At 48.7% G+C, this 23,479-nt stretch overlaps 1 protein-coding gene across 1 annotated transcript in view; it reads left to right on the top strand.

The window, feature by feature from the left end:
• The window catches only part of ZGRF1 (zinc finger GRF-type containing 1), a 51,567-nt gene that overhangs the window by 5,606 nt on the left and 22,482 nt on the right, over positions 1–23,479 (top strand). The window contains exons 3-13 of the mRNA XM_036311533.1: positions 647–706; positions 2,689–2,874; positions 3,192–5,397; positions 8,923–9,020; positions 11,642–11,710; positions 13,161–13,244; positions 14,615–14,800; positions 18,371–18,519; positions 20,475–21,120; positions 21,897–22,035; positions 23,115–23,299. Of these exons, the coding sequence (XP_036167426.1) occupies positions 647–706; positions 2,689–2,874; positions 3,192–5,397; positions 8,923–9,020; positions 11,642–11,710; positions 13,161–13,244; positions 14,615–14,800; positions 18,371–18,519; positions 20,475–21,120; positions 21,897–22,035; positions 23,115–23,299 (4,008 nt within the window). The remainder of the gene's footprint in view (positions 1–646; positions 707–2,688; positions 2,875–3,191; positions 5,398–8,922; positions 9,021–11,641; positions 11,711–13,160; positions 13,245–14,614; positions 14,801–18,370; positions 18,520–20,474; positions 21,121–21,896; positions 22,036–23,114; positions 23,300–23,479) is intronic.

Raw genomic sequence — 23,479 nt, 5'->3', positions numbered from 1 at the left:
AGGCGTGGAATTGCTGGGTGTGGGTCCCTCTGCGTTCAATTGTTAAGGAACTGCCAAACTCCCCAATGATGGGAACAGCGATACTGAAAGGGCTAGTGGAGGGACTGCTGCGAGTGGCTACAGAGACACAGGAGCAGTCTCCTGGCTCCCGCGTCCCCTGTCCCCGTGCCCAGGCTCTGTGAGGACCTCACGCACAGTGACGTCCTGCACGCCCTGTCCTCGCCCTGATCCCCCCGACCGCAGCAGTCTTCACACGCCCCGTCTGGGTGCCGCCCAGCTCCACCCCAAGGTCAGGGCGGGGACTAACTTTAGTTTCTCGTGTGCCTTCGAAGCTCTCTTCGCAGAGCGAGTGACATTGGAGACAGACACACTTCATCATCCACGTTAACAAAGTGGGCGGTCCTTTCCTGCTGCTTCCCACACGCCCCCACACTGGGGTTGGAGCCCACAACCCGGGCCTGTGCCCTGACCGGGAATCGAACGGTGACCTGGGTCACATGTCGACAACCACTGAGCCACACTGGCTGGGCGATCCTTTCCTTACATGGTTTACTTACAGAACAGTCTTAGATTTTCTATTGAAGATGTTTAAGAAAAGCAGAATTATGTTGTGCCCCGTTTTAACATTTATTTTGTTTTAATATAGGCGATTTTATATGATGACAAAGGAGAACGCTTGGAGAGCTTATTTCTGACCCGCCTTGAGGTATTTTAATGTGTCTGTCTTATTTTTTAATTTTTACTTGTTGATTTTAGAGAGAAGGGAGTGAGAGAGGGAGAGAGAATGTTGGTCTGTTGTTCCACCATTCATGCATTCTTTGGTTGATTGTTGCATGTGCCCTGACGGGGGATTGCCCGCAAAGCTGTGGTGGATCAGGACAGTGCTCTAACCATCTGAGCTGCCTGGCCAGGGGGTGTCTACCGCATTTTTAAGTATTGTTTTAAGGTATCTCTTTAAGAATTTTTTTTTAAAATATATTTTATTGACTTTTTTACAGAGAGGAAGGGAGAGGGATAGAGTTAGAAACATTGATGAGAGAGAAACATTGACTAGCTGCCTCCTGCACACCTCCTACTGGGGATGTGCCCGCAACCAAGGCACATGCCCTTGACCGGAATCGAACCCGGGACCTTTCAGTCCGCAGGCCGACGCTCTATCCACTGAGCCAAACCGGTTAGGGCTCTTTAAGTATTTTTTTACGAATGTTAAAAAGTATAGTCAAGACACTAATACTAATAATTACAGCGAGTGTTTCCTCAGCACTTATTATTAGCCAGATTCTGTGCTAAAAGCTTTTAGATGTTGTCTGATTTGATGTTTATGTAGCCCTGTGGTTGCGCGTTAGGCGTGCCGCACTGAAGCTTAGGTAGCGTGCCCACATTTGCGTGGCCGTGGTGGGGCTGGGGTGGGCCCAGGCGTGCCTCTAGTCCGGCTCTATGATGTGGTTTTGGTAGGCAGAGAACCACAGTGGGAACTGTTTTGTGGAATTATTCCTACTTAAAATCTTGTCTCATGCATTGTTCCTGTGTTTTCCCCTGTTGGAGGAGAAGGGAGGGGAACTAAAGGCATTTTTAGTGTAATGAGTAAGGATAACGGGTTGTGCTTTCCGGGTCATTTCCCCCTCCTGTGCAGCTCAGCCATGCGTCTGACTCTGCTGTGACACCCAGGCTGGGCAGACGCTGGGCTGGGCGGGGCTGCGCCCTGGGAAGATGCCCAGCCGTTAGTGCAGTGACTGAAGGGTTAGGATGCATCTTGTCATTGTGCTGGTTTGGGCCATGGTATTAAATCTACTTGTAAATTTTACATGACACTAATAGTGCGTGTGGTATTTCTATCTTTATCAAAAGAGGGTCTATAAGCACTGTTTTAATAGGTGATTCATTGGTGGTAACTGTTATTATTTCATTGAGAATAATTTAACTAATTAAGCACATTCTCTGTGATAATACACAGATTTTTATCAATTAGGTTGATTTTTTTTATGCTGCAGTCCGAGATGGTGGCAAGCGCTATACTTAGCTGGTTAAGATGCTTTTTGGGGAATACAATTATTTAAGCAACTACTAATTTATAATAGTATTTAATTTGTGATATTTAAAGATATATAATTGACATTTAATAGCTCTAATTTTTTTTTTTAAATATATTTTATTGATTTTTTACAGAGAGGAAGGGAGAGAGATAGAGAGAGTTAGGAACATCGATGAGAGAGAAACATCGATCAGCTGCCTCCTGCACATCTCCTATTGGGGATGTGCCCGCAACCCAGGTACATGCCCTTGACTGGAATCGAACCTGGGACCCTTCAGTCCTCAGGCCGACGCTCTACCCACTGAGCCAAACTGGTTTTGGCAATAGCTCTAATTTTTAAAAATTACATTTAGTTGTATGGATTCTAAAAGAGGTTTTTGCTTCTGTGTGAATCCCCAGCAAATAACAAAGCATCTCACCTAGGTCCCCAATATGTTTGTTGAGTAAATGAGTTAGTGAAACTTTTATTGTATTATTCTTTTTTGTGTATGTTGGTACTTAACTAGTACATGATATATAAGGAATTTGTTACTGATTGATCCACTCAATAACTGTTGAATATCCGTTGCGTGTTGCTAGTGCTGTAAGCTTACAGGAACGCATTGGCCATCCGGTAACGGGGTGTGTGACTCTGACTTCCACTCTTTAACGTCTAGGTAAAGCCTGGAGACGGCTTAGAAAGTGAGCGGTACTTAATCACAGTGGAGGAGGCTAGAGCTGCTGGGAGCACCGCTGCCAGCCAGGAGGACATTCAGGAGGCACGAGGGTCCCGTCCACCGCGGGCCATGCCCTGCGGCCGGTCCCTCGGGTGTCAGCCCGCCGGTTTGAAAAGGAAGTTTCCTGTAAGTGTCTCTGTGAGAATAATGAGTCAATATATACCTGTATTTCATTTCAAGAAGTCGTGAATTTTGAAGTTGTTTTAATCTCATTAATGTGGTACTTTATAGTATGTGCTTAGGTAGAAAGTAAACCCTAATTAGGAAAAATCTTAATAAAAATGAGTTTACATTTCAACTTTGTGAATTTTATATGTTAATTATTACTTTACCTTACAAAACATACACATTCATTTTTCTTTCCTTCTTTCTTTCCCAGCCAGTACATTTCACATTTTCTTTATAGGCAATAGAACAGCTAATAATTGTTTTATTATTTTTAGGGTTTTCAAGGACCACGGCAAGTGCCAAAGAAAATGGTTATTATGGAAAATGGCGAGTCAGCCGCGTCACTTGAGGCTGCAGCCCCTGGCCCTGCTCTCCTCGCTCCGTTCTCGAGCACGCCTCCTCTGTTTGCTGCTGCTGGCAGGAAAGAAGTCAGCAGCGTGCCAGCAGACCTCAGGAACATTGTCGTCCGCCAGGACGGGAGGAGTGGCCCGCCGGGCTTTCCCGTCGGCTCTGCCCCCTCCTCCAGGAGTAACCCCGAGAGGCTGAGGGAGGAGGGCCATCTTTGCTCGCCTGTCAGTTCTGCAGTCAAGGCCGCCGTTTCTTTCCTGCCTGACGAGCCCACGAAAGGACATCGCTGGGCACCTCGCTGTTTAGGAGTCACACAAAACATCAGGAGCAAAGCACAGATCCTAGCTCTTCTGAAGTCCACGCCAGCCAGTGTGTCTGAGGAAGTGGATGCTGAGATGTCAGCCCATGTCCCTCGAGCACAACCACAAGGAAGCTTACACATTCCCACTACACCAAAGTGCTTCGTTGAACAGGGAGCGTGTGCTGCGGGGAGAACAGAGAGCTTACAGTGCCGGCGACCCCCAGAAAGCCCCGCGAGCAGGGACAGCCGGTGGGCTGTGTACTTATCCCCACAGCCTTCGCCTGCTCGTTCTTCTGCTGTAGCTGGAGATGAGCTGGAAAGGGAGCCCCAGGCTCAGGGAGATGACCTCAGTTTAAATCTGAGAGACTTTTTGGAACAAAAAAGGATCCAGTTATTCGAAACGGGTGCTGAAAATGTGGAAAAGTTTAATGGAGACAAGCTGGTAGACAATGCCGATTCATCCTGGGATCGGGAGGTAAAATTAGAAATTCCTTCATTCGGTGAAAGCTTATCCGTTACCTGTGGCGATTTGGGAAAGGATGGCTTAGTGTCAGGGTCCGACATGCAAGGAAGTATTCCAATGCCCGTTAATCGGAATGACCAGGTGTGCGTAAGAGGATCCGTTCCTACAGAAAATGCTCAGGAGACAGATACCTGTGGGACGCCAGAAAGGGCGTGTAAACAAGCAGAGTCTCACCTGCCGGCATCTGAGCGTCTGCAGTTTGAATCTTCACTGAGTGACAACTCTCAGATCTCTGAAGCCGTCACTGACATGTTTTCTAGGACGAATACTGACAGTGAAAGTTTTAGTATTCATGGACCTGTGAGTCATGTGACACAGCCAGTTTTGGAGGTAAATTTTAATCTGAACAATTTTGAAACCAGTGACACGGAAGAGGAACTCCAGGAAAGCAACAAAATGTCCCAGGACCCAGAGGATTGGGAAAGGGAGGCCTTGGCTGATGCCTGCAGTTCAGGGGTTCAGAGGCGATGTGAGGGTGTGCCCTGTGAGGAGGGTGGCGGTGCACCCTTGCCTCTCTTAACGCCTATTGGGGGTAAACCTATAGAGCCGTTTCCTCCCCCAGAGACCCTGCCGCCACAGCTTTGTGGGACAGCTGCACCCACTGGGGATGAAGCCGCGGGGTGCAGTGCCTGCACTGTAGGGTGGACCGGTGATGTGGATGCAGGTAAGGAAGCTGCCAATAGCCCTACCCACAAAGTCAGAAGTGACTGTGATTTTGCTTCACTCCCAGATAAATCTAAAGGCATAAATTCAAATTTATATATTCCTCATTTTTTAGACATAGACACTAATCAGACTCCTGAAAGCAACCTATTTTCAGAACAGACACCACCTCGGCCTTTTTTTATGGGATGTGACTTAGATACAAACGATGAACAGGTTTTACCGTCAGCCTCTGGCAGTGACGACAGTCACCAACGATTAAATGCCAGTCAGAGTCACCTTGACGAATGTATTGCTCTTGATAAATCAGCCCCCCAAGTTTCCAGTTCTTTGTTTTACCCTCTGGGGGGAAAGCATCCTGTTTCCAGAGACACAGGAGCACATATTGCTGAATCTGAAGATTTGGGAGGGATTCCGAGTTTATCCCATGACCATGTTGAAGTAGATGCTGCTGGAGCAAGCAGACAGTCCTGGAATCGTCCTAGGAATTCTCCAGAACTCTCTGGATTAGTAAACAGTATTTCCCTTTTAAAGTCACTGTCTGAACACAGTACAGCTTTAGAAGGCTTGGAAATGCTGAGAAAGAAGAGTCCTGCCTTGAAACAACAAGCAGCCCCGGAGACGCAGCCCGAGAGCAGCCCTGAAGGTTAGGATGCCTGTCTGTTTTGGATTGTTCTCTAGAGCTTCAGGATGAGGAGACCCCTGCTCTGGAGGCGACGTTAGGGATTACATGTGTTCAGATGGGCAGTGCCTGTCCTGGGGCAGCCGCTCCAGTAGAGCAGCGGGTCTCCACCTGTGGGTTCTCAACCTGTGGGTCGCGACCCGTTTTGGGGTCGAACGACCCTTTCACAGGGGTCGCCTAAGACCATCGGAAAAACACATATGTAATTACATGTTGTTTTTGTGATTCATCACTATGCTTTAATTATGTTCAACTTGTAACAATGAAAATACATCCTGCTGATCAGATATTTGCATGATGATTCATAACAGTAGCAAAATTGCAGTTATGAAGTAGCAACGAAAATAATGTTATGGTTGGGGGTCCCCACAACATGAGGAGCTGTATTAAAGGGTCGTGGCATCAGGAAGGTTGAGAACCACTGCAATAGAGGCTAAGATGTGAAAAGGAAGTCTCCTTCCTTTGACACTCCCTCAGCCCACTCAGTGTGGTTTCCGCCAGAGTGTCCTCCGCACGTCTGAAGACACATGTAAGCAAACGTGTGTTTTATGGGCCAGTCCTGACATACAGTTTTGGACATGTGCTAGGAGCTGCTGTTTTTTAGAAAGTCGTGAGGTTACAGTGATTATCTCTGGTTCCACCTCCACTCCTTAGGGCTCTCTCCCCTCCATTCCGTAATGTGCTCCTTTGTTCCCGCCGTGAGGAAAGGCCAGGTTCCCTACCACGTCAGTCCGTTCCTTCCACGATCCACACCACACAGTCCCAGATCGCCACACCCGTGTCACCGCAGCACTGAATCCTGTGCGGTTTTTTGTTTTTAGACTATCTCCTGTGAGTATAGAGCTGAGTATTATGTTCAGTAGTTACTGGGTTACTTTTTTCTCTTCCGGGCGATTATATTATTCAGTATAAATATAGTTCATCCGGCTTTTTTGGCCATGCTTGTTGGTTTGTGTTTATTTCTATGTAAAATGCTGACCTGGTTCAAAAGTCAAAGCCATGTGCAGGCGTGTGCTCCTGCCTTAGGCCTCCCCCTCCCGTCCTGCTGCTGTAGCGGCCGCTGTGTCACACCCGTGCTTCCTTTTTTTAAAATGTATTTTATTGATCTTTTACAGAGAAGAAGGGAGAGGGATAGGGAGTTAGAAACATCGATGAGAGAGATCGATCAGCTGCCTCCTGCACACGCCCTACTGGGGATATGCCTGCAGCCGAGGTCCACGTGCCCTTGACCGGAATCGAACCTGGGACCCTTCAGTCCACAGGCCGATGCTCTGTCCACTGAGCCACACCGGTTCTGCCCGTGCTTCCTTTTGCAAACAGACAGCTCCACAAGGATCTGCTGTCCCTTGTTCAGCAGAGGGCGCCACGCTCTGTACTCGTTAGCGCCTTGCTTCTCACCTGGCAGTGCCTCCTGGAGGTCACGCATGCACAGGCCTCGTTCTGGTTACAGCTCTGAGGCTCCTGTGGACGGGCCATCGATGCACCCAGTCTCTGGTGTTTAATGTCACAAGTAACGTGACAGTCACCTTATGTGTCCGTATGAGTGTGTGGGCTTTCTGCGTATTGTTGGAAGTATGCGAATATGTAGCAGTGGGGCTGCGGGTGGAAATGTCTGTACATACTGCACAGTCACCATTTCTCACCCACCGGCAAGTGTGGCAGCCTTTTCCCCACGGCCTCGCCAGCCTCGTGGTGAGAAGCAGCATTTCACTGCGTTTACGTTTGTATTGCTATTACCGCAGGGAATGGATCCACTTTCCAGCATTTGTATATATATTTTCATGTCTTACCCCTTGTCAGATTTTTAATAGTGGTTTTTATTCTTGTTGATTTATACATGCTCTTGATATATTATGTATTAGCCCATTACCTGTGATATATGCTGTAGATATTTTCTTCCAGGATATCATTGCTCTTTTTACTTTGCTTATGGTATGTTGCCAATAGTATTTGTAAAAAGAAATAACACAGAACATTAGTAAATACAGTAAATATTATGTACACCTGAGTGTGAATGAATAATGTACAATACTCAAAGAAAAGTTAAAATTAAACTCTTAGTTGACTAGTTCAAGGAATTCCTGAGAAAAATAGGAATAAATTATTATAACTGCTAAATGTTTCTTTAAAATGTAGTTAAATTTGATGATGATCATTACAGTTTATTTTCTAAAAAATTAAAGAAAAAGTCTGAAAAATAAATATGGGTAGTTAAAATTATACAATACCATAAGGATACACATTCCTACTATGAAGATTTAAGAATTTTAGAATTAATTTTGGGAAATCTCTTTTTTCCTCATCAAGGTGGAAAAGAGCGTTCCAGACATTCACTTTATTTGCAGTAGTTCTGTTACATAAAGTCACCGCAAACACGATGAGCCATAGCTTTCAGGGGAAATACAGGATTAGGCTCCTTCAGACCTCAGGTCAGACCATTGTCATGAACCCATAAATACAAAGTCCTGTGTTAGTGTGTTAAGGACCCTGCAATTTATGTAGTTGATTCATTAACATCGAAGTCATAGCCAACAGCTTTATGACAAAATTGGAAAACGTGGCACTAAGTAGACCAGGAGGACGCGGTTTACAGTAGAAGCGCTGAAACAGGAAGTCAAATGCTAATTTAGAATTTGTTCCCTGGTGAAAGTGGTAAAGGAAAACCAGCTTTTACCCAGGTGCCTTCTAAAAATCCTCACCTGAGGACATGCTGAGAGAGAGAGACGTGGATGGGGGAGAGAGACATTAATCGGTTGCCTTTCTGCTTGAGCCCTGACCAGGAATCAAACCCGAAACCCAGGCCTGTGCCCTGACTGGGAGTGGAACTGGCAGCCTTTTGGTGCACAGGACAACACTCAGCCAGCTGAGCCACACCAGCTGGGTGTCCAGTTCCTTGTTAAAGCTCTTTAAGTAAATAGCTTCAAGTTCTAAAATCCAGTTGTTTTTGTTTCATTTATTGTTTTCAACAGGAAAATAATGAAACAAATGGCTAAAAATGAAGTTACAGCTATGAGTTTTTATTTTACAGTGATAAGCACTTTAAAATGATAGTCTTCTTGGTGCGTTTCGTAGAAATTGAGGTGGTTGAGTATGGACGTTTTTAGAAGAAAAATCTGTTTTTAAGCAGAAACCCACCTGCACCGCTCGTGTTTCCTTGTCTTCGGTCCCAGCTGCAGTGTTACTCCCCATGAGGGGTCTTCCCATCGTCCTGTCTACACCGCTCTCATTCTTCATTGGTGGGGACCTTTGTGTCTCAGTCTGGCTTGGCCGGGTTTGTTTATTTCCTGTGCCCCTCCCTTTTTGAGGGACCTTGTCTGTCACACTGTTTGTCCAGTGCCTGGCCCACTGGGCATAGGAGATCATTGAAGGTTTTTTAACAGTTATCAAGACCTGGCCACATCTTACAATTTAAATTTTATTCCTTGTTTCATTCGGTTTTAGAAATAAGTTCTAAGAGAATGTCAGGGCACTGCTGTGTGTGCTGAATAAAATCACTGGGCTTTGTCTCTTCAGCCGGGAAGCCGTTGACTGTCGTCGTTTCGCCAGCCGGTCCTCCGTTTCCTCCTCTGAGCCAGGATTCCCAACTGGTACGCTACTTTTTCTGTCACCATATTTTATTTTATTTTATTTTTTAAAAATATAGTTCATTGATTTTTTACAGCGAGGAAGGGAGAGAGAGACAGAGAGTTAGAAACATCGATGAGAGAAACATGGATCAGCCGCCTCCTGCACACCCCCTACTGGGGATGTGCCCACAACCCAGGTACGTGCCCTTGACTGGAATCTAACCTGGGACCCTTCAGTCCGCAGGCCGACGCTCTATCCCAGGGGTGGGCAAACTTTTTGACTCGAGGGCCACAGTGGGGTCTTAAACTGGACCGGAGGGCCGGAACAAAAGCATGGATGGAGTGTTTGTGTGAACTAATATAAATTCAAAGTAAACATCATTACATAAAAGGGTACGGTCTTTTTTTTTTTTTTTTTCAGTTTTATTCATTTCAAACGGGCCGTAGTTTGCCCACGGCTGCTCTATCCACTGAGCCAAACCAGTCAGGGCCCAGATTAGATTTCTTGCTCCACATTGATTCCCGCATGGGAGCTGATTTTATCACAGCTATTTCCTAAAACCCAGCTTCACAAGGACGTGGTGTTATTGAAAGAAATGACGTGAGATCTGACCTTGAGTTAGTTTGCTCAGTGTCTGACATGTCGAGTGACACTGTACTTCGCTCAAATGTAAAACGTCCGCCGAAGCCAAAGTACTACCATGGGAACCGTGGCAGGAACATAGAAACACCAGCACAGCCAGGACGGGTGGGAGTTCTGGAGGCAGTCCTCCAGATCAGCGCTTGTGCGGACCCTGGCACCCCCAGAGGACAGTCCCTTCATTACAGGGCACTGCTCTTCCCGCAGACAGCGAGGACAAAGGGGAAATGTCCCACTTCCCCCGTTGTGTATTTTACTCTGGTTTCCATGTTGTTGGTCTTCTTCTTTTCATCTTGATTTTCCTCCCTTTTTAAAATACAGAGATAATTATTAACATTTCCAGCTTTTGGGGGGCCTGTTTTTAAAAATATGGTTAGATTGATGTGTACAAATAGTTTTATATCCTTTTCATCCTCACATTATTAAAGACTTTAAAAACATCTTCCTTTAAACAGAATTTTTATTTTATTTTTAATTGATTGATTTTGGAGAGAGAGAAATGATTTGTTGTTCCACTTATCCATGTATGTGTCCTGACCTGAGATTGAACCCCAAACCTAGGCGTATCAGGACAGTGCTCTAACCAACTGAGCTACCTGGCCAGTGCCATAAATGTCTTTCACAGGTTATTTATATAAGAAGTGTTTTAATAAAAATTTCCTAACTTAATTTTTACAATATCCTGTTATACATAACAGGCCTGGTGCACAAAATTCGTGCGCTTGGGGGGAATCCCTCAGCCCGGCCTGTGCCCTCTCCCAGTCTGGGAGCCCTCGGGGGATGGGATGTCCGACTGACTCGGGGAGTGGGCCTAAGCCAGCAGTCAGACATCCTTAGCGCTGCTGCGGAGGCAAGAGAGGCTCCCACCACTGCCGCTGTGCTCTGCCAGCCTTGATTCTGGCTGAGTGGCACTGCCTGTGGGAGCGCACTGACCACCAGGGGGCAGCTCCTGCATTGAGCGCCTGCCCCCTGGTAGTCATTGCGCATCATAGCAACCAGTTGTTCTGCTGTTCGGTCAATTTGCATATTAGCCTTTTATTATGTAGGACTAGAGGCCTGGTGCATGAATTCGTGCACCAGTGGGGTCCCTCGGCCTGGCCTTTGAGCAGCCTTTGCATATCATTAGCATATTACACTTCGATTGGTTGAACAGACTACTGGACACTTAGCATATTAGGCTTTTATTATATAGGATTATTAATAATGAACTGTGACGTTCGCTAATGACTGATTACTATAAACATGCTGCATTCATTTCCCTTATGTGCAGGCGCACCATTTCTCTCCACTAATACTAGCAGTGGATATTTTAGCAGCCGGTTGCCACGTCATTAGTCTTGTACTGACTTGTTTGGTGTGCGCAACAGGGAATATTTTGCTTTTGGAGAACAAGAAAAGTAGGTTTATTTGTGTTACGCTTATTAATTTGTGCAGTTATTCAGTATCTGGTAAGTTAATGTTCAAGAAAAAAATATTTTTATTAAAATGTTCTGTTATTTTCAGTTAACGACGACCCATTTATTTCAGCCCTTTGTATTCAGCATTCTCTATCGAAATAAACCTACGTTTCTATGAAAATTGAAGCTTTTGCTTTTTTGTGGCCACACAAACTTAAACCTTGTTTATTTGGCCCATGTTAGCCTTTGAGTTTGACATGCTTGATGTACAGCATCACTTTAGTAAAGGTTTTTACACACAGATCATTGCTTACATTTAAGTTATTTTCTGAGATTGGATCCCCAGAAGTGTAACTAACCTGAAAGGCTATGAGCAACTTTCCTAGGTTCTTGATATAAATTGTCAAATCTTACTGTTTACAATATGAATATTTAACTTCATGTTCATCGTACTGTTGAAGTCTTCTAAAATTCTTGCAATGTGAAAGTAGTCTTTAATCAAATTTAGTTTTTATTCCTTTGGTTGTTGTGGTGTCCTCACATTCATGTCTGAAGTTTGCATGCTGTGTGTAACTTGCTGCTGCCTTTGGTTTCTCTTACGTTAGTGTTGTGCTCCCAGGACAATGAGAGAAAATGACCAAGTGGACCCAGGTGGACCAGCGCAGTCTCTGCCGGTGAGTTAACTTATAAAACGTAACGTTGCCGAAGTTACATTTGTGCATGTGGATGTGGCGTATAATTTTATGTTTGTGTTTTACACTGTCAGTTTCAAACTTACTTGTAATTAGTTACCTGTCATACTCACTGAGCTGAACCTGCTATCTTTTGTGTAAATGCCCCGTGTTGTCTGTAGGATTAGGAAAAGAGCCAGTCTTTTTCATTAAGCTAGTTTTGCAAACACACAAGCATCACCTGATTCATACATCGTCGTTGGTGGTCACAGCTCTGCTGCCTGATCCCGAGCAGGACAAACAAATCCATGCTGTGGTGACTTGGTCACTTATCTTTTTTTAAAAAATTTCTTCAGTCTGCAGGCTGACGCTCTATCCACCAAGCCAAACCGGCCAGGGCAAAAAATTTCTTTATTGATTAAGTTATCACATACATGTGCTTATCCCCATATTGCCCTCCCATCCCCCCACTCATGCCCTCACCCCCTGTTGTCTGTGTCCCTTGGTTAGGCCTGTGTGCATGCACATAATCAGTCACTTATTACCGTACATGATAAAATCATGGGCAGTCAGCAGTTGCATCATATAACTACAAGTGATCACATTTTTGTTGGTTTTTTCCCGCTGGAGAAAATAGAGTTTAAACTTTTTCAAGGACAGTTATTACCAAATGTAAACTGCAAATAAACACCATCACTGTATTTTCCTCCAGAATAAGTTGTCATTTAAGATATATATATTTGGTTTTAGAGAGAGAGGAAAGGAGAGAAACATCAGTGGGCTGCCTCCTACACACCCCCTACTGGAGACCGAGCCAGAAATCTGGGCGTGTGCCCCGACTGGGAGTCAAACCGTGGCCTTTTGGTGCACTGACGACGCTCAGCCACTGAGCCACATCAGCTGGGCGTCACACATTTTTTTTGAAATCTGTTGTAACCTCACAGTCATGGGAAAGGCCTTACAGTCTTTGAAAGTAACATTTTAATCTTTATTTCTGTAATTACTTTCTTACTACGCTTACTACAGCTGTCTTGAAGTTAAAATGTTGCCAATATCTTGTGTTTTTTGGCTGCTAGATGATTCATTCTTTAAATAAACTGTTACACTGTGTATAGTTTTTCCTCCTTTAACTTCATACTAATCTTTGAATTAAGTAATTTTCATTAACATCAGCTTTAGGTTTGATGACTGATTTATAATGAACCCAGTAATTTTCTCTAGTGTTAAAGGTTCAATTACAGTTTTAGAATCAGGATTTTCCCAGGCGTTTTGAGGTTAATTAGCGTGGCACCGCTTCTGTAGAGCAGCCCTGTGCCGGAGTGGCTTCTTACATGTCTAGAGAGACAGAAGCAAGATAGAAACGACAAGTGTGTTTCAAAGGCAAACCTAGCCTCCAGTTTTGGAGCATTTTCCCATCACACTCCTGAACACACTTCCTGGTCTTTTATTCTAGTTCCTTTCCTTGGGAAGTGAAGAAGAGACCGTCTTTCCAGCTGTTACTCCTACACAAATAGAGAGAACCACCTGGGACCCTCAGGTAAAACCTGTGAAGATCATTGGTTTTCTAACTGAATGTGTTTTCCTGCGGTTTTCACACAATCGTCAGAGCTTTCATAGGCAGGGGGTGGGGAGCGTGCTAGTACCCCCGGTTTTAAGAATAAGGAACGAGAGGGTTCTGACCGCGTTAGGTCTTGAGCCCTCGCTGTGTTACTAGTGACCTGACCGGTGCGTGTGCCTAGGAGGCCCGAGGGGCTGGCCATGGGCTGTGAAGTGCCGTTAATGACAGTTCCTCACAGCCGTGACCTGTAGTGCCCACACGCTGACGTGGCACACAGGTGCCCATAGCCCACCCTAGGGGGCGCTGGAGAGGCAGCATCCCGGCCTGGCTTCCAGTTGACTCTACTCCTGCAACCAGCATCTCGGGAGGGAGCCACGGCCACCATGGGGCCAGGCATCCGCGTGTGGAACGTGTCTTCGCCAGCACAGCAGACGTTGTACACTGCCATGCGTATTTTTAAAATTCAGAGTAATGTTTTCAACAAAAGTCCTGGGGCATTTTAGATTTGATTTTCCTTTCAAATGTGTGACCTAGAATATTTATTTTTAACTAGGAGAATATTCCTATTATGCCTCATGGTCATTTTGTTCATTTATCAGTTAGAAATAAATTCGTCCTCTAGGTACATTCCTTTGGCTTGATTAGCCTTCTTATTTTCCAGTTCTGGGTACCACCCCCCTCCCCCCCCCCATGCTGTGAAAACGCCAGCGCCCTCCCTGGAGGGCGGGGCAGCAGAGAAGTCTTCAGCCTGAGAGCTGGCCGCCTGGGCAGCGCCCCCTGCTGCCTCTGTTGGGGTCACGCTCAGACCTTTGCTCTCCCAGCAGGGGATCAAGTCTTCTGGGAGGCAGATCCTCAGAGTGAAGCCTGATATTTACTAACTTCAAGAAAAGGCTCCCTGTTCTCCTCCCCTTCCTGTTGCCGTGTTTCTTGCTGGCCACTCTGCCAAGCTTGGTGTGAGGACTTCATTGGCGCCGGGGGAGCAGAGGGCTCTGTCCTCAGTGCTCCCAGAGAGCTGGTCCCGGCCGCAGGGACCGGCAGGTCTGCAGTGGGCGTCCTGCAGTGGGCGGGGAAGGGCAGCGCGGGCTCCGTGTGCCCCTGGCTCAGGTAGCTCGGCACCAGTGCAGGTCTGTGCTCGTAGTAAAGTCACGCTGGTTGTGTTGAACTGGAGCCCAGTTAAATCAGTGCACTTCCGTCACCTCTAGCGAGTCGTCGGGTAAGAGCATTGGTCCCCTCGTCATTATTTACATTAATGATATTAACAATATGAACAGAAAGCTGACTTGTGTATTGTTTTCTCTGTATAATTACATTGTGAACGCACGTGTCCATTGTTCCTAACTTCCCTGTAGCCTGTTGAGTTCCAAGGGCACCAAGTGCAGGGGTCGGCGACCAGCGCTGTGATGGTCCGAGGGCACTGCCCGCCGCTGGGCTGTAGCCAGCTCCCGGGTCGCCCCGCGCACAACAGCTCCACGGCCGACGCCTGTGCTTGGGCGGCCAAGCTGCCTTGCGCTTGTGCGCAAGTTGACTTCTTGCAGGTAAAAAGGTTTATGTTTTTATAATTTTTTATTGTTGAAAGTATTACATTTGTTCTCCTTTTTCCCCATTGACTCCCTCTAGCCACCCCCCACCCCCCTGCCCCAGTAAAAAAAGTTTTTATAGTTGCATCTCCCAAAATCATTTCCCATATGTCAGTGCTAAATTTCATGAAGGGAGTATGTTTAAATCTTTGTACAGTTGTAACTTGAAAAGGAATTCCGTAAATTGACAAGAAACATAACATCTCAGATCAAACTAAATAGGGCAAAAATATTTTATTTGGAAGATTTACTTCTTTTGTAGGATCAGGAACGTAAAGGATCACTTTTCCCTTCAGAGAAGACTGGGAATTCATGACAATAGCGTGCAGTCAGGTTACAGTTGTTTAGCAGCTAGCAGATTTTTTCTTCTCTTTCCCCCCAAGTATGACACCAAGTGCCTCGCATTGCTACCCGCTAGAAGCCATGCCTGGGTGTCTGTGAGCAGGATCTGTTAGAGAGATGTTTAAATTCCCCTTTTCATTGACCATCACACACGTGCAGAATGAGCACACAGCTCAGGAATGACTCAGAGCGGATCCACCCTCAGGAACAGCACGACCGGCCTCCCAGCAGCCCCCTCTCCCAGTCTTGCTTTTAAAGTTGCATGTGAGTAGCGGGCAGGCCTGACATCCATCGCTGCCGGTGCCGGTGGCTGTAGTCACGCGTTCCCGGGGCTGGTGGGTGTGCCATTGTGCGAATGCCCCCAGCTCTCCATGCCTCAGTGGCTCACGCCGCAGCGAACACCCATGTGCTGTCGTGAACACCTGCCCACGTGGCATCTTCTGTTAGTCACACGGTCCAGAGGCGGGATTTCCTGTCTTACTTGTCGGGGCAAGGCCCTGTTTTCCTGGTTGCAGAACTGGTGGGTGGGCGCCCCCAGCTGGCCGGTGAGTGAGAGGGGAGGAGACTGGGCACAGGAGCAGGCCAGACACCGAGTCCTGCCTGTGAGGGGAACAGCGTGAGGTTGTCCCTGAAGGGGTGTCAGCAGAAAGCCCTGGCACTGGATTGACATGCTGTGGGGGATCTGACGGGTGAGCAGTGGGAGCAGGGAGCCTGGGTGACGGCGACTTGGTGTGGGGTGTCTCAGGAAGCGTGCAGAGGACTTGACAGGGACACAGGTGTCATTTGGAGGAGACGTGTGGATGCTGCTGGATGGATGTGGAGGGCGGGGGAGACAGGGAGAGAGACTCCTACCTCCGGAGGAGGGAACCGAGTGGTTCCCAGGCGAGTCGGGAGGGATGTCGGCCAGCTCCGGCCGCGCACAGAGGGTGCAGCTCGCGTGTTTTACACACATTTACTGCTCACATGCCTGAGGCTGGAAGTCCAAGCTCCAGGTTCTGGCTGATTTGGTTTTCTATCGAGGACTCCTCCTGGCTCATAGGGGGCTGCTCACTCTGTGCGCTCACACGGCCGTTCCTGTGTGTGCGTGTGTGTGTGCACGTGTGTGTGTGTGTGGTGGGGGGGGGGCTCATTCTCTCCCATCAGGCCCCTCACTTAGCCTGTGAGTTCCTTTAGCTTTTACCTCTTACTGCCCCTATTTCCAAGTACAGGCGCATGCATTTGGCTTCCACGTGACTTTGGGGCCATCTGTCAGCCACGTTAGGTTTGTAAGGTGATCGATTTCTGGACGCGACAGCAAAATGAAAGGCTTCTAGAGAGTGACAGTGAAGAAGACGACTGGTGCGGTCCGGGACAGATCCAAAGGTCCCTCATCTGGGAGCAGTACCTTGGCGTTTAGGTCAACGATAGGCCTGCTCTAGGCCTGAGGACGTCATGGGCGCTGCTCAGTCCTTGGTCTTCCTGCTCCGGACAGGACGTCTCAGCCTCAGCCCCTCAGGTGGACACTGATCCTCAGAACCAAACCCGCAACCCAGTCAGTGCAGGTCAGAGTCTGTCATGTTTCAAGGAAACCCAACAGGCTTTCCGTTCTGTAGTTCACTTTCTAGTTTGCTTTTTTGAGTAGCAGATAGTGTATTAGTAAGTACTCCGTACATGGTCTTAGTGGCCATCATTTCACTTGAACAGCAGACAGGAATGAAATGGAAAGAATAAGTGCGTGCTGCTCATCAGAAACTGGGCCTGGGCCCGGCTTGCGTGGCTCAGTGGTTGAACGTCAGCCTATGAACCAAGAGGTCACGGTTTGATTCCCAGTCAGTGCACATGCCCAGGTTGTGGGCTCAGCCCCACTGGGGTGGGGAATGTGCAGGAGGCAGCCAATCCATGATTCCCTCTCATCGATGTTTCTATCTTCCTCCCTCCCTCTTCCTCTCTGAAATCAATAAAAATATATTAAAAAATAAATAAATAAAGTGTTTCCTCAGGGCCATCAGGAAGAAATGCCAAATCACTCTTAGGTCAGTGATGGCGAACCTATGACACGCGTGTCAGAGGTGACACATGAACTCATTTTTTTGGTTGATTTTTCTTTGTTAAATGGCATTTAAATATAAAAATAAATATCAAAAATATAAATCTTTGTTTTACTATGGTTGCAAATATCAAAAAATTTCTATATGTGACACGGCACCAGAGTTAAGTTAGGGGTTTTCAAAATGCTGACACGCCGAGCTCAAAAGGTTCGCCATCACTGCTCTAGGTCGTATGGGACAGGCCATAGCCCAGCCGTGGGCAAACTACAGCCCGCGGGCCGGATCCAGCCCGTTTGAAATGAATAAAACTAAAAAAAAAAAAGACCGTACCCTTTTATGTAAGGATGTTTACTTTGAATTTACATTAGTTCACACAAACACTCCATCCATGCTTTTGTCCCGGCCTCCGGTCCAGTTTAAGAGCCCAGTGTGGCCCTCGGGTCAGAAAGTCTGCCCGCCCCTGGCTAGCCCCGGGCCTGTGGAGGGAGCTGTGCAGCTCAGCACCTTCTGGCTTGTTTCCTTCCAAACCAATGGCTCCTACACATTCTTGGTTTTGGATCACTTGGGCTTTTTGCGATCACAGTGTCACCTGTTTGGACACCATAAAAATGGCAACGAAGATTTTCTGCAGAGAGTATTGAACTGTAGCTCCATTGAGGGCCCAGAGCCCATGACAGCACGCACGCGTTCCGAAGCAGTGAGCGCCAGCTGTGCTTGTTCAGAAGCCCAGCGGTAACCCAGGGCCCTCCCTCTGCGGCCCCTGGGGAATGAGTGGGTGCCAGCAAGCCGGGCTGTCCCCACCACCGCGAAGCGTGCTGTGTCGGCTCCGCCACCGCGGGCCTGGGGTCTGCTTACAGCGTGTTCCTTCTTGGGGTCGTTGCAGAGCTTCCAGAAAAACCATGTAGTAAACATGTCTCAGAGCAGAACGGGTGACCCATGGTTTCAGGATTCCCAGCCCTCGCGGCCTTTCTCCCTGGGCCCCGGGTCCCCACTGTCTGGTTGGTTTGGGTGAGTCTCTTCTGCCCTGTCCCGCGGGGGCGTCTGCCCGCTGCGCTCCGCATGGTGTGGCTGAGGCGGCGTCTCAGTGTGGATCCCGGCTCGCTCAGCCCGGGAGCGCAGTCCAGGCCTGCGGTCTGCAGCCTTGTTTCTCTCTGGACAGGTGCCCCCGCCCGCACAGGAGGGCTCAGCACCAAGCCCCGCGGCCGCCTTCTCTCTGGGCTCACACGACGAGGCCTTCCTGCTAGAAGTCCCCGAGGGGGCCCTGCCAGCAAGACCGTCACCAGGTGGCCTTCCCTTCCTCCTCTTGCAGCTGTTCCAGGAGCTCTGCTGTCTACCTGCCGTGTCAGGGAGCTTTCTGTCTGAGAGATTGTTACCAACTGAGAACACGTTGGACCAGACCCCAGTCATCCTGCAGCCTTCCCCGCCTGCCTGCCCGCCCGCCTCGGGGCTCTGCTGTGGCAGGTGGCTCTCCCCTCCCTCTGGCTCTGGTTCCTCTCAGCTCTGGGCACCCAGAAGCCCGGCGGTAACCCAGAGCCCTCCCTCTGCGGCCCCTTGGGAATGTCTGGTCTACACCATCGGTTACCCTGACATGACCGGCTTCCCCTCTCTGCTCGGGGTCCTGGCAGTCTCAGCCAGCGCTCCCGCTGCTGCCGCCCGGGTGTGCCAGGCCCGCCTCCCCATCCCGACCCCTGTGCGTGACCCGCTTCTCGATAGCCCCGCTTTCGGCAGGACCCTCCCTCACCCCGTCCTCTCCCGTGACCTCATGCATCTCCCCGGGTTCTGAGTTCTGCCGGGTGAGGCGTGCAGTCATGGGCTGTTGTTTAGTCGTGGGTGGATGATACGGAAGAGCTTTGCAATGTGCCTGGGTGTTTGGGAGCAGGTTCCGTGGGTGTGGCTAGAGCAAACAGTACAGTAGAGCCGTTGTCTGAGACAGGAGAGTGACAGGGGAGTGACAGGCGCCTCCATAGTCACACCAGGAGCCTCTGCGTTTTCCCTGGCCTCACCTCCTCTGTCACTGTTGCTTGATGGCTTGTTGGCTCAACTACTGCTTTTCTAGCTTCGAAGTGAACTCCAGTTTATTTCCTAAAAACAGACACTCCAAGGAGGCACGTTACTGTCAAATAGGAACAGCCCTGTCTGGTAAAACTGCAAGCCTGTATATTCTCACGCAGCATTATTCATTTGTTTGTTTATTCAACACATTATTGCTTTTTGCATTTTCAGGGCTATATCTATTACTAACACTCAGTCCAAACACGAACTCTTATCACATACAATAGGTCAAACTAAAGCTAAAAATCTTTTCCCTTACGGTCAACATATTAATTAGTGCGTGTGATAAATATGTAGAGGAAGTTACATGGATAAACTACCTCAAACTTCAGTCTCTGGAGAAGGAATGTAAAGTGGAGGACAGTCTGGGGTCTCATCCTGAGTGCCAGTTGGTCGTGTTACCTCTGGGCCTCGATTATCTCATCTGTGAAATGGATGATGATTCCCTTCTTGACTGAAAGTTCTCTGAAAACTTCAGTGCCATGTAAATAAAATGTTCTAATTGGGGGGAAATTGTCAGCTGAAGGGAAAAAGAAAAAGACAGTTTCAAGTTCATCAACCTTAAAAAAGTTTTAGTATTTTCTTAAAATGTTTTTAAGATATATTTTTATTGATTTCAGAGAGGAAGGGAAAGGGAGAGACAGAAACACCAATGATGAGAGAAAATCATAGGTCAGCTGCCTCCTACTTGCCCACACCGGGGATCGAGCCCACAACCCAGGCGTATGCCATGACTGAGAATAGAACTGTGACCTCCTGGTTCATAGCTCAACCACCGAGCCATACCAGCCAGGCTCAGAGTCTTGTAATTTATCTTTGAAATTTTTCTTTTCTTGAGACTAAAACCATAAAAATTATATTTTATTTTAAAAAGAGCCCTAACCGGTTTGGCTCAGTGGATAGAGCATCGGCCTGCAGACTCAAGGGTCCCGGGTTCGATTCCGGTCAAGGGCATGTACCTGGGTTGCGGGCACATCTCCAGTGGGAGGTGTGCAAGAGGCCGCTGATCGATGTTTCTAACTCTCTATCCCTCTCCCATCCTCTCTGTAAAAAACCAATAAAAATATATTTTTTAAAAAATAAAAAGAAATAAAAATTAAATGTGATTTTTTAAAGGCAAGTTAGTATTTTTGCTGTTTTGTGTAGATACCCGCAGTATTTTAGAGCCTAGGCATTGACTTAATACACTTTTATTTAATTGGCTTTTCCCCAGGAATGGAAAGGTTCAGTTCCCTGGAGAGCCAGCACCTTCCGAGGCTGCCTTCGTCCAGCAGAGCCCGAGCTGCGCTCGTGACTGCGCCCCCAGTGGATGCGCCCCCCGACGGAGACCCTGGGCCCTGGGCCGCCGCCTGGGGCTGGCAGCCGGCTCCCGGCTCCCCCGGTTCTCCCCTGTTCAGCCTGTGTGAGGAGCCAGCCGTTCTCCCTCCCAGCCCTGGGCCTGAGGACCAGAGTGAAACCCTTTTGTGTCAAGTGTCCATGGAGGCGACCCCAGGGCGTGTTTCACTTCATGGAATGTCTGCTCGAAGCAAGTGGCTGAAATACCAAAACACGCCCCCGTGCGCCTTGCCGACTCCCGGCCCACCTGAGGCAGGTGCCACCGAGGACGGCTTCCCTGCGGCGGCCATGGGGCTGTGCGGTGGTGACGCAGGCGAGAGACGCAGCGATGCTGGGGACAGCTCCGCAGGCCCCACGCCTCTGCAGAGGGTGAGAGGCCAGCTCCAGCGGCAGCAGCAGGGCGTCGGCACGCGGGACTTTGTTTGTGGAAGGAAAGCGCTGTCTTTGAGGCTGGAGTCTGCATCCGAGGCTGAGGACGCTCGGGATGTGTGGGAAGAGTCTGCGTGTGCGACAGGCGTGCAGGTGAGGACGTGTCCGGTGCTCCCAGTCGGTATCGTCTGACTTTCCCCAGCCAGGATTTACTCCTGGAGCCGTGGCTTTGTGTGTGTGAGTTTCCGTAACATCTGCTTTGACTGACGGTCTTGCCTCGCAGTTGTGGGCCTTAAGTGAAGTTCCACATTGGGAAGCGTCTGGTGCAGCATTTAGCCCAGTGGGTTAACCATAGCTCCGACGGTTCCAGGCGCCCCCAGTACTGCCGCCCGGTGACTATTTCACTCAGCTCTGTTTGCTGGTCAGATCATCGAGGTAAAGGTACATCTCACACACACTGAATGTGAGCCATTCTTTTCTTTTTAAGATATCTTTATCAGTGGAAGAGAGAGGGAGAGGGAGATAGACACATAGATGATGATAGACAGACATCTGTGAGCTGCCTGTCCAGGAACCAAACCATGGCCTCCTGGCTCATGGGTGGAAGCTCAGCCCCTGAGCCCCAGCAGCCAGGCAGCAGTTCCTGTGGCAACTGTAGCAGAGACGGGAATGCACAGTGATCCACTCGCATCTGCTAACTTTTTTCTTGCAAAGGGGCCAGCAAGAAGAGTTAGTCCTGTTTATTAACAGTGCTCGCGTGGCCCTTCTCCCACACTCGTTTCTCATTTAAACTTAGGAAGGTATTTTCAAGGTTTCTGGAAAATTTTTAAAAATTGCTTCTTTTCTTGAACATACCTATAGGAAATAATTTACTCATTAGTAATTAGCATTTTTTAGTTGTTATATTAACCTGAGTTATTCCATTTCAGGAGATAAACGTCTCTGAGCTGTGCTTCCCCAGTGGGCGGGAGATAATATCTGCTCCTCTTCCCCGAAGGCAGACGCGCGTGCCCGCTGTCTTCCAGTCTCCTGCTCACTACAAGCAGGTCTTCACCTCCTGTCTCGTAGGTACGGCTGCTGCCTTTCTGTTTCCTGTGCTGGTTGTGTGGCTGCAAGCGATGCATTGTCGTACGGTGTGAGTCATGTGGCTATGAGCCCTGTAACTGTGAGCCGTGTGGCTGAGAGTGATGCAGTGTCATGTGGTGTGAGCCGTGTGACTGCGAGCCGTGTGGCTATGAGCCATGTGGCTGTGAGCGGTACAGGGTCATGTGGTGTGAGCCGTGTGGCTGCGAGCCATGTGGCTGTGAGCGGTACAGGGTGATGTGGTGTGATCCGTGTGGCTGCGAGCCGTGTGGCTGTGAGCGGTACAGTATAATGTGGTGTGAGCCGTGTGGCTGTGATCCGTGTGGCTGCGAGCCGTGTGGCTGCGAGCCGTGTGGCTGCGAGCCGTGTGGCTGCGAGCCGTGTGGCTGTGAGCCGTGTGGCTGTGAGTGGTACAGGGTCATGTGGTGTGAGCCGTGTGGCTGCGAGCCGTGTGGCTGTGAGCGGTACAGTATCATGTGGTGTGAGCCGTGTGGCTGTGATCCGTGTGGCTGTGAGCCGTGTGGCTGTGAGTGGTACAGGGTCATGTGGTGTGAGCCGTGTGGCTGTGAGCGGTGCAGGGTCATGCGGTGTGAGCCGTGTGGCTGTGAGCCGTGTGGCTGTGAGTGGTACAGGGTCATGTGGTGTGAGCCGTGTGGCTGCGAGCCGTGTGGCTGTGAGCGGTGCAGGGTCATGCAGTGTGAGCTTTCGTGGTGAGCTCTCCCCTTGGAGTGTGTTATCGCCCATGTTTACTCCAGAGTTTGACAGTAGCTTAATTTCAGAGCCACATTGTTTTAGAGATGGGAAATGACAGTATTCTCTTTCTGAAGTTACAGTTTTTTATTTTCTTTTAAACTTGAAGTGCTACAAGTGGTTTTGTTAGGAGGAAATTTTAAGCATGATGCCTGATTTGACGGCTCGTTCTGCTGTCCAAGGGCAAGCCTTGCCTTTGAAGCTCAGTGTTAGGTTATAGTTCACGCTGTTCACAGGCTCTTCTCCAGTTCAACAAGCAGCACGTGTGATGCGCACATGCATTATTGTGACTAATCCCCCCCTTCTCTCTGTAGAGCATCTGAACATTCTGCTGTGCGGGCTGGCACAGAGGCTGCGCAAAGCGCTCTCCGCAGTCGACCTGTCATTTTACACATCGTCCCTCGGAGCGGGAGGGGGCGCCGCAGGAAGCAGGGTGCCGTCCTGCCGCCACCAGCGGCCCGCAAAGCTCGTCATGGTGAAGAAGGAGGGGCCCAACAAGGTCTCGCTCCCCCTGCCCTCCTGTTGTCCACGAGCATTGTCTCCTTAAAGGTGCAGCACCTGTTGCTCTCACAGGCTCAGCAGAGTGTCAGTCTGACCAGGAGCCTCTGCCTGAGCTTTCGTCACTAACAAACGCTTAGGAACTGAGAGCTGAGTGGTGGGTGGAGAGGATGGAAGGAAG

Source organism: Myotis myotis, unplaced genomic scaffold (assembly GCF_014108235.1).
Source record: "Myotis myotis isolate mMyoMyo1 unplaced genomic scaffold, mMyoMyo1.p scaffold_m19_p_56, whole genome shotgun sequence".
Classification (NCBI taxonomy): Eukaryota; Metazoa; Chordata; class Mammalia; order Chiroptera; family Vespertilionidae; genus Myotis; species Myotis myotis.
The sequence above is the reverse complement of the archived record's forward strand: the minus strand, read 5'-3'. Positions and strand labels throughout refer to the sequence as shown.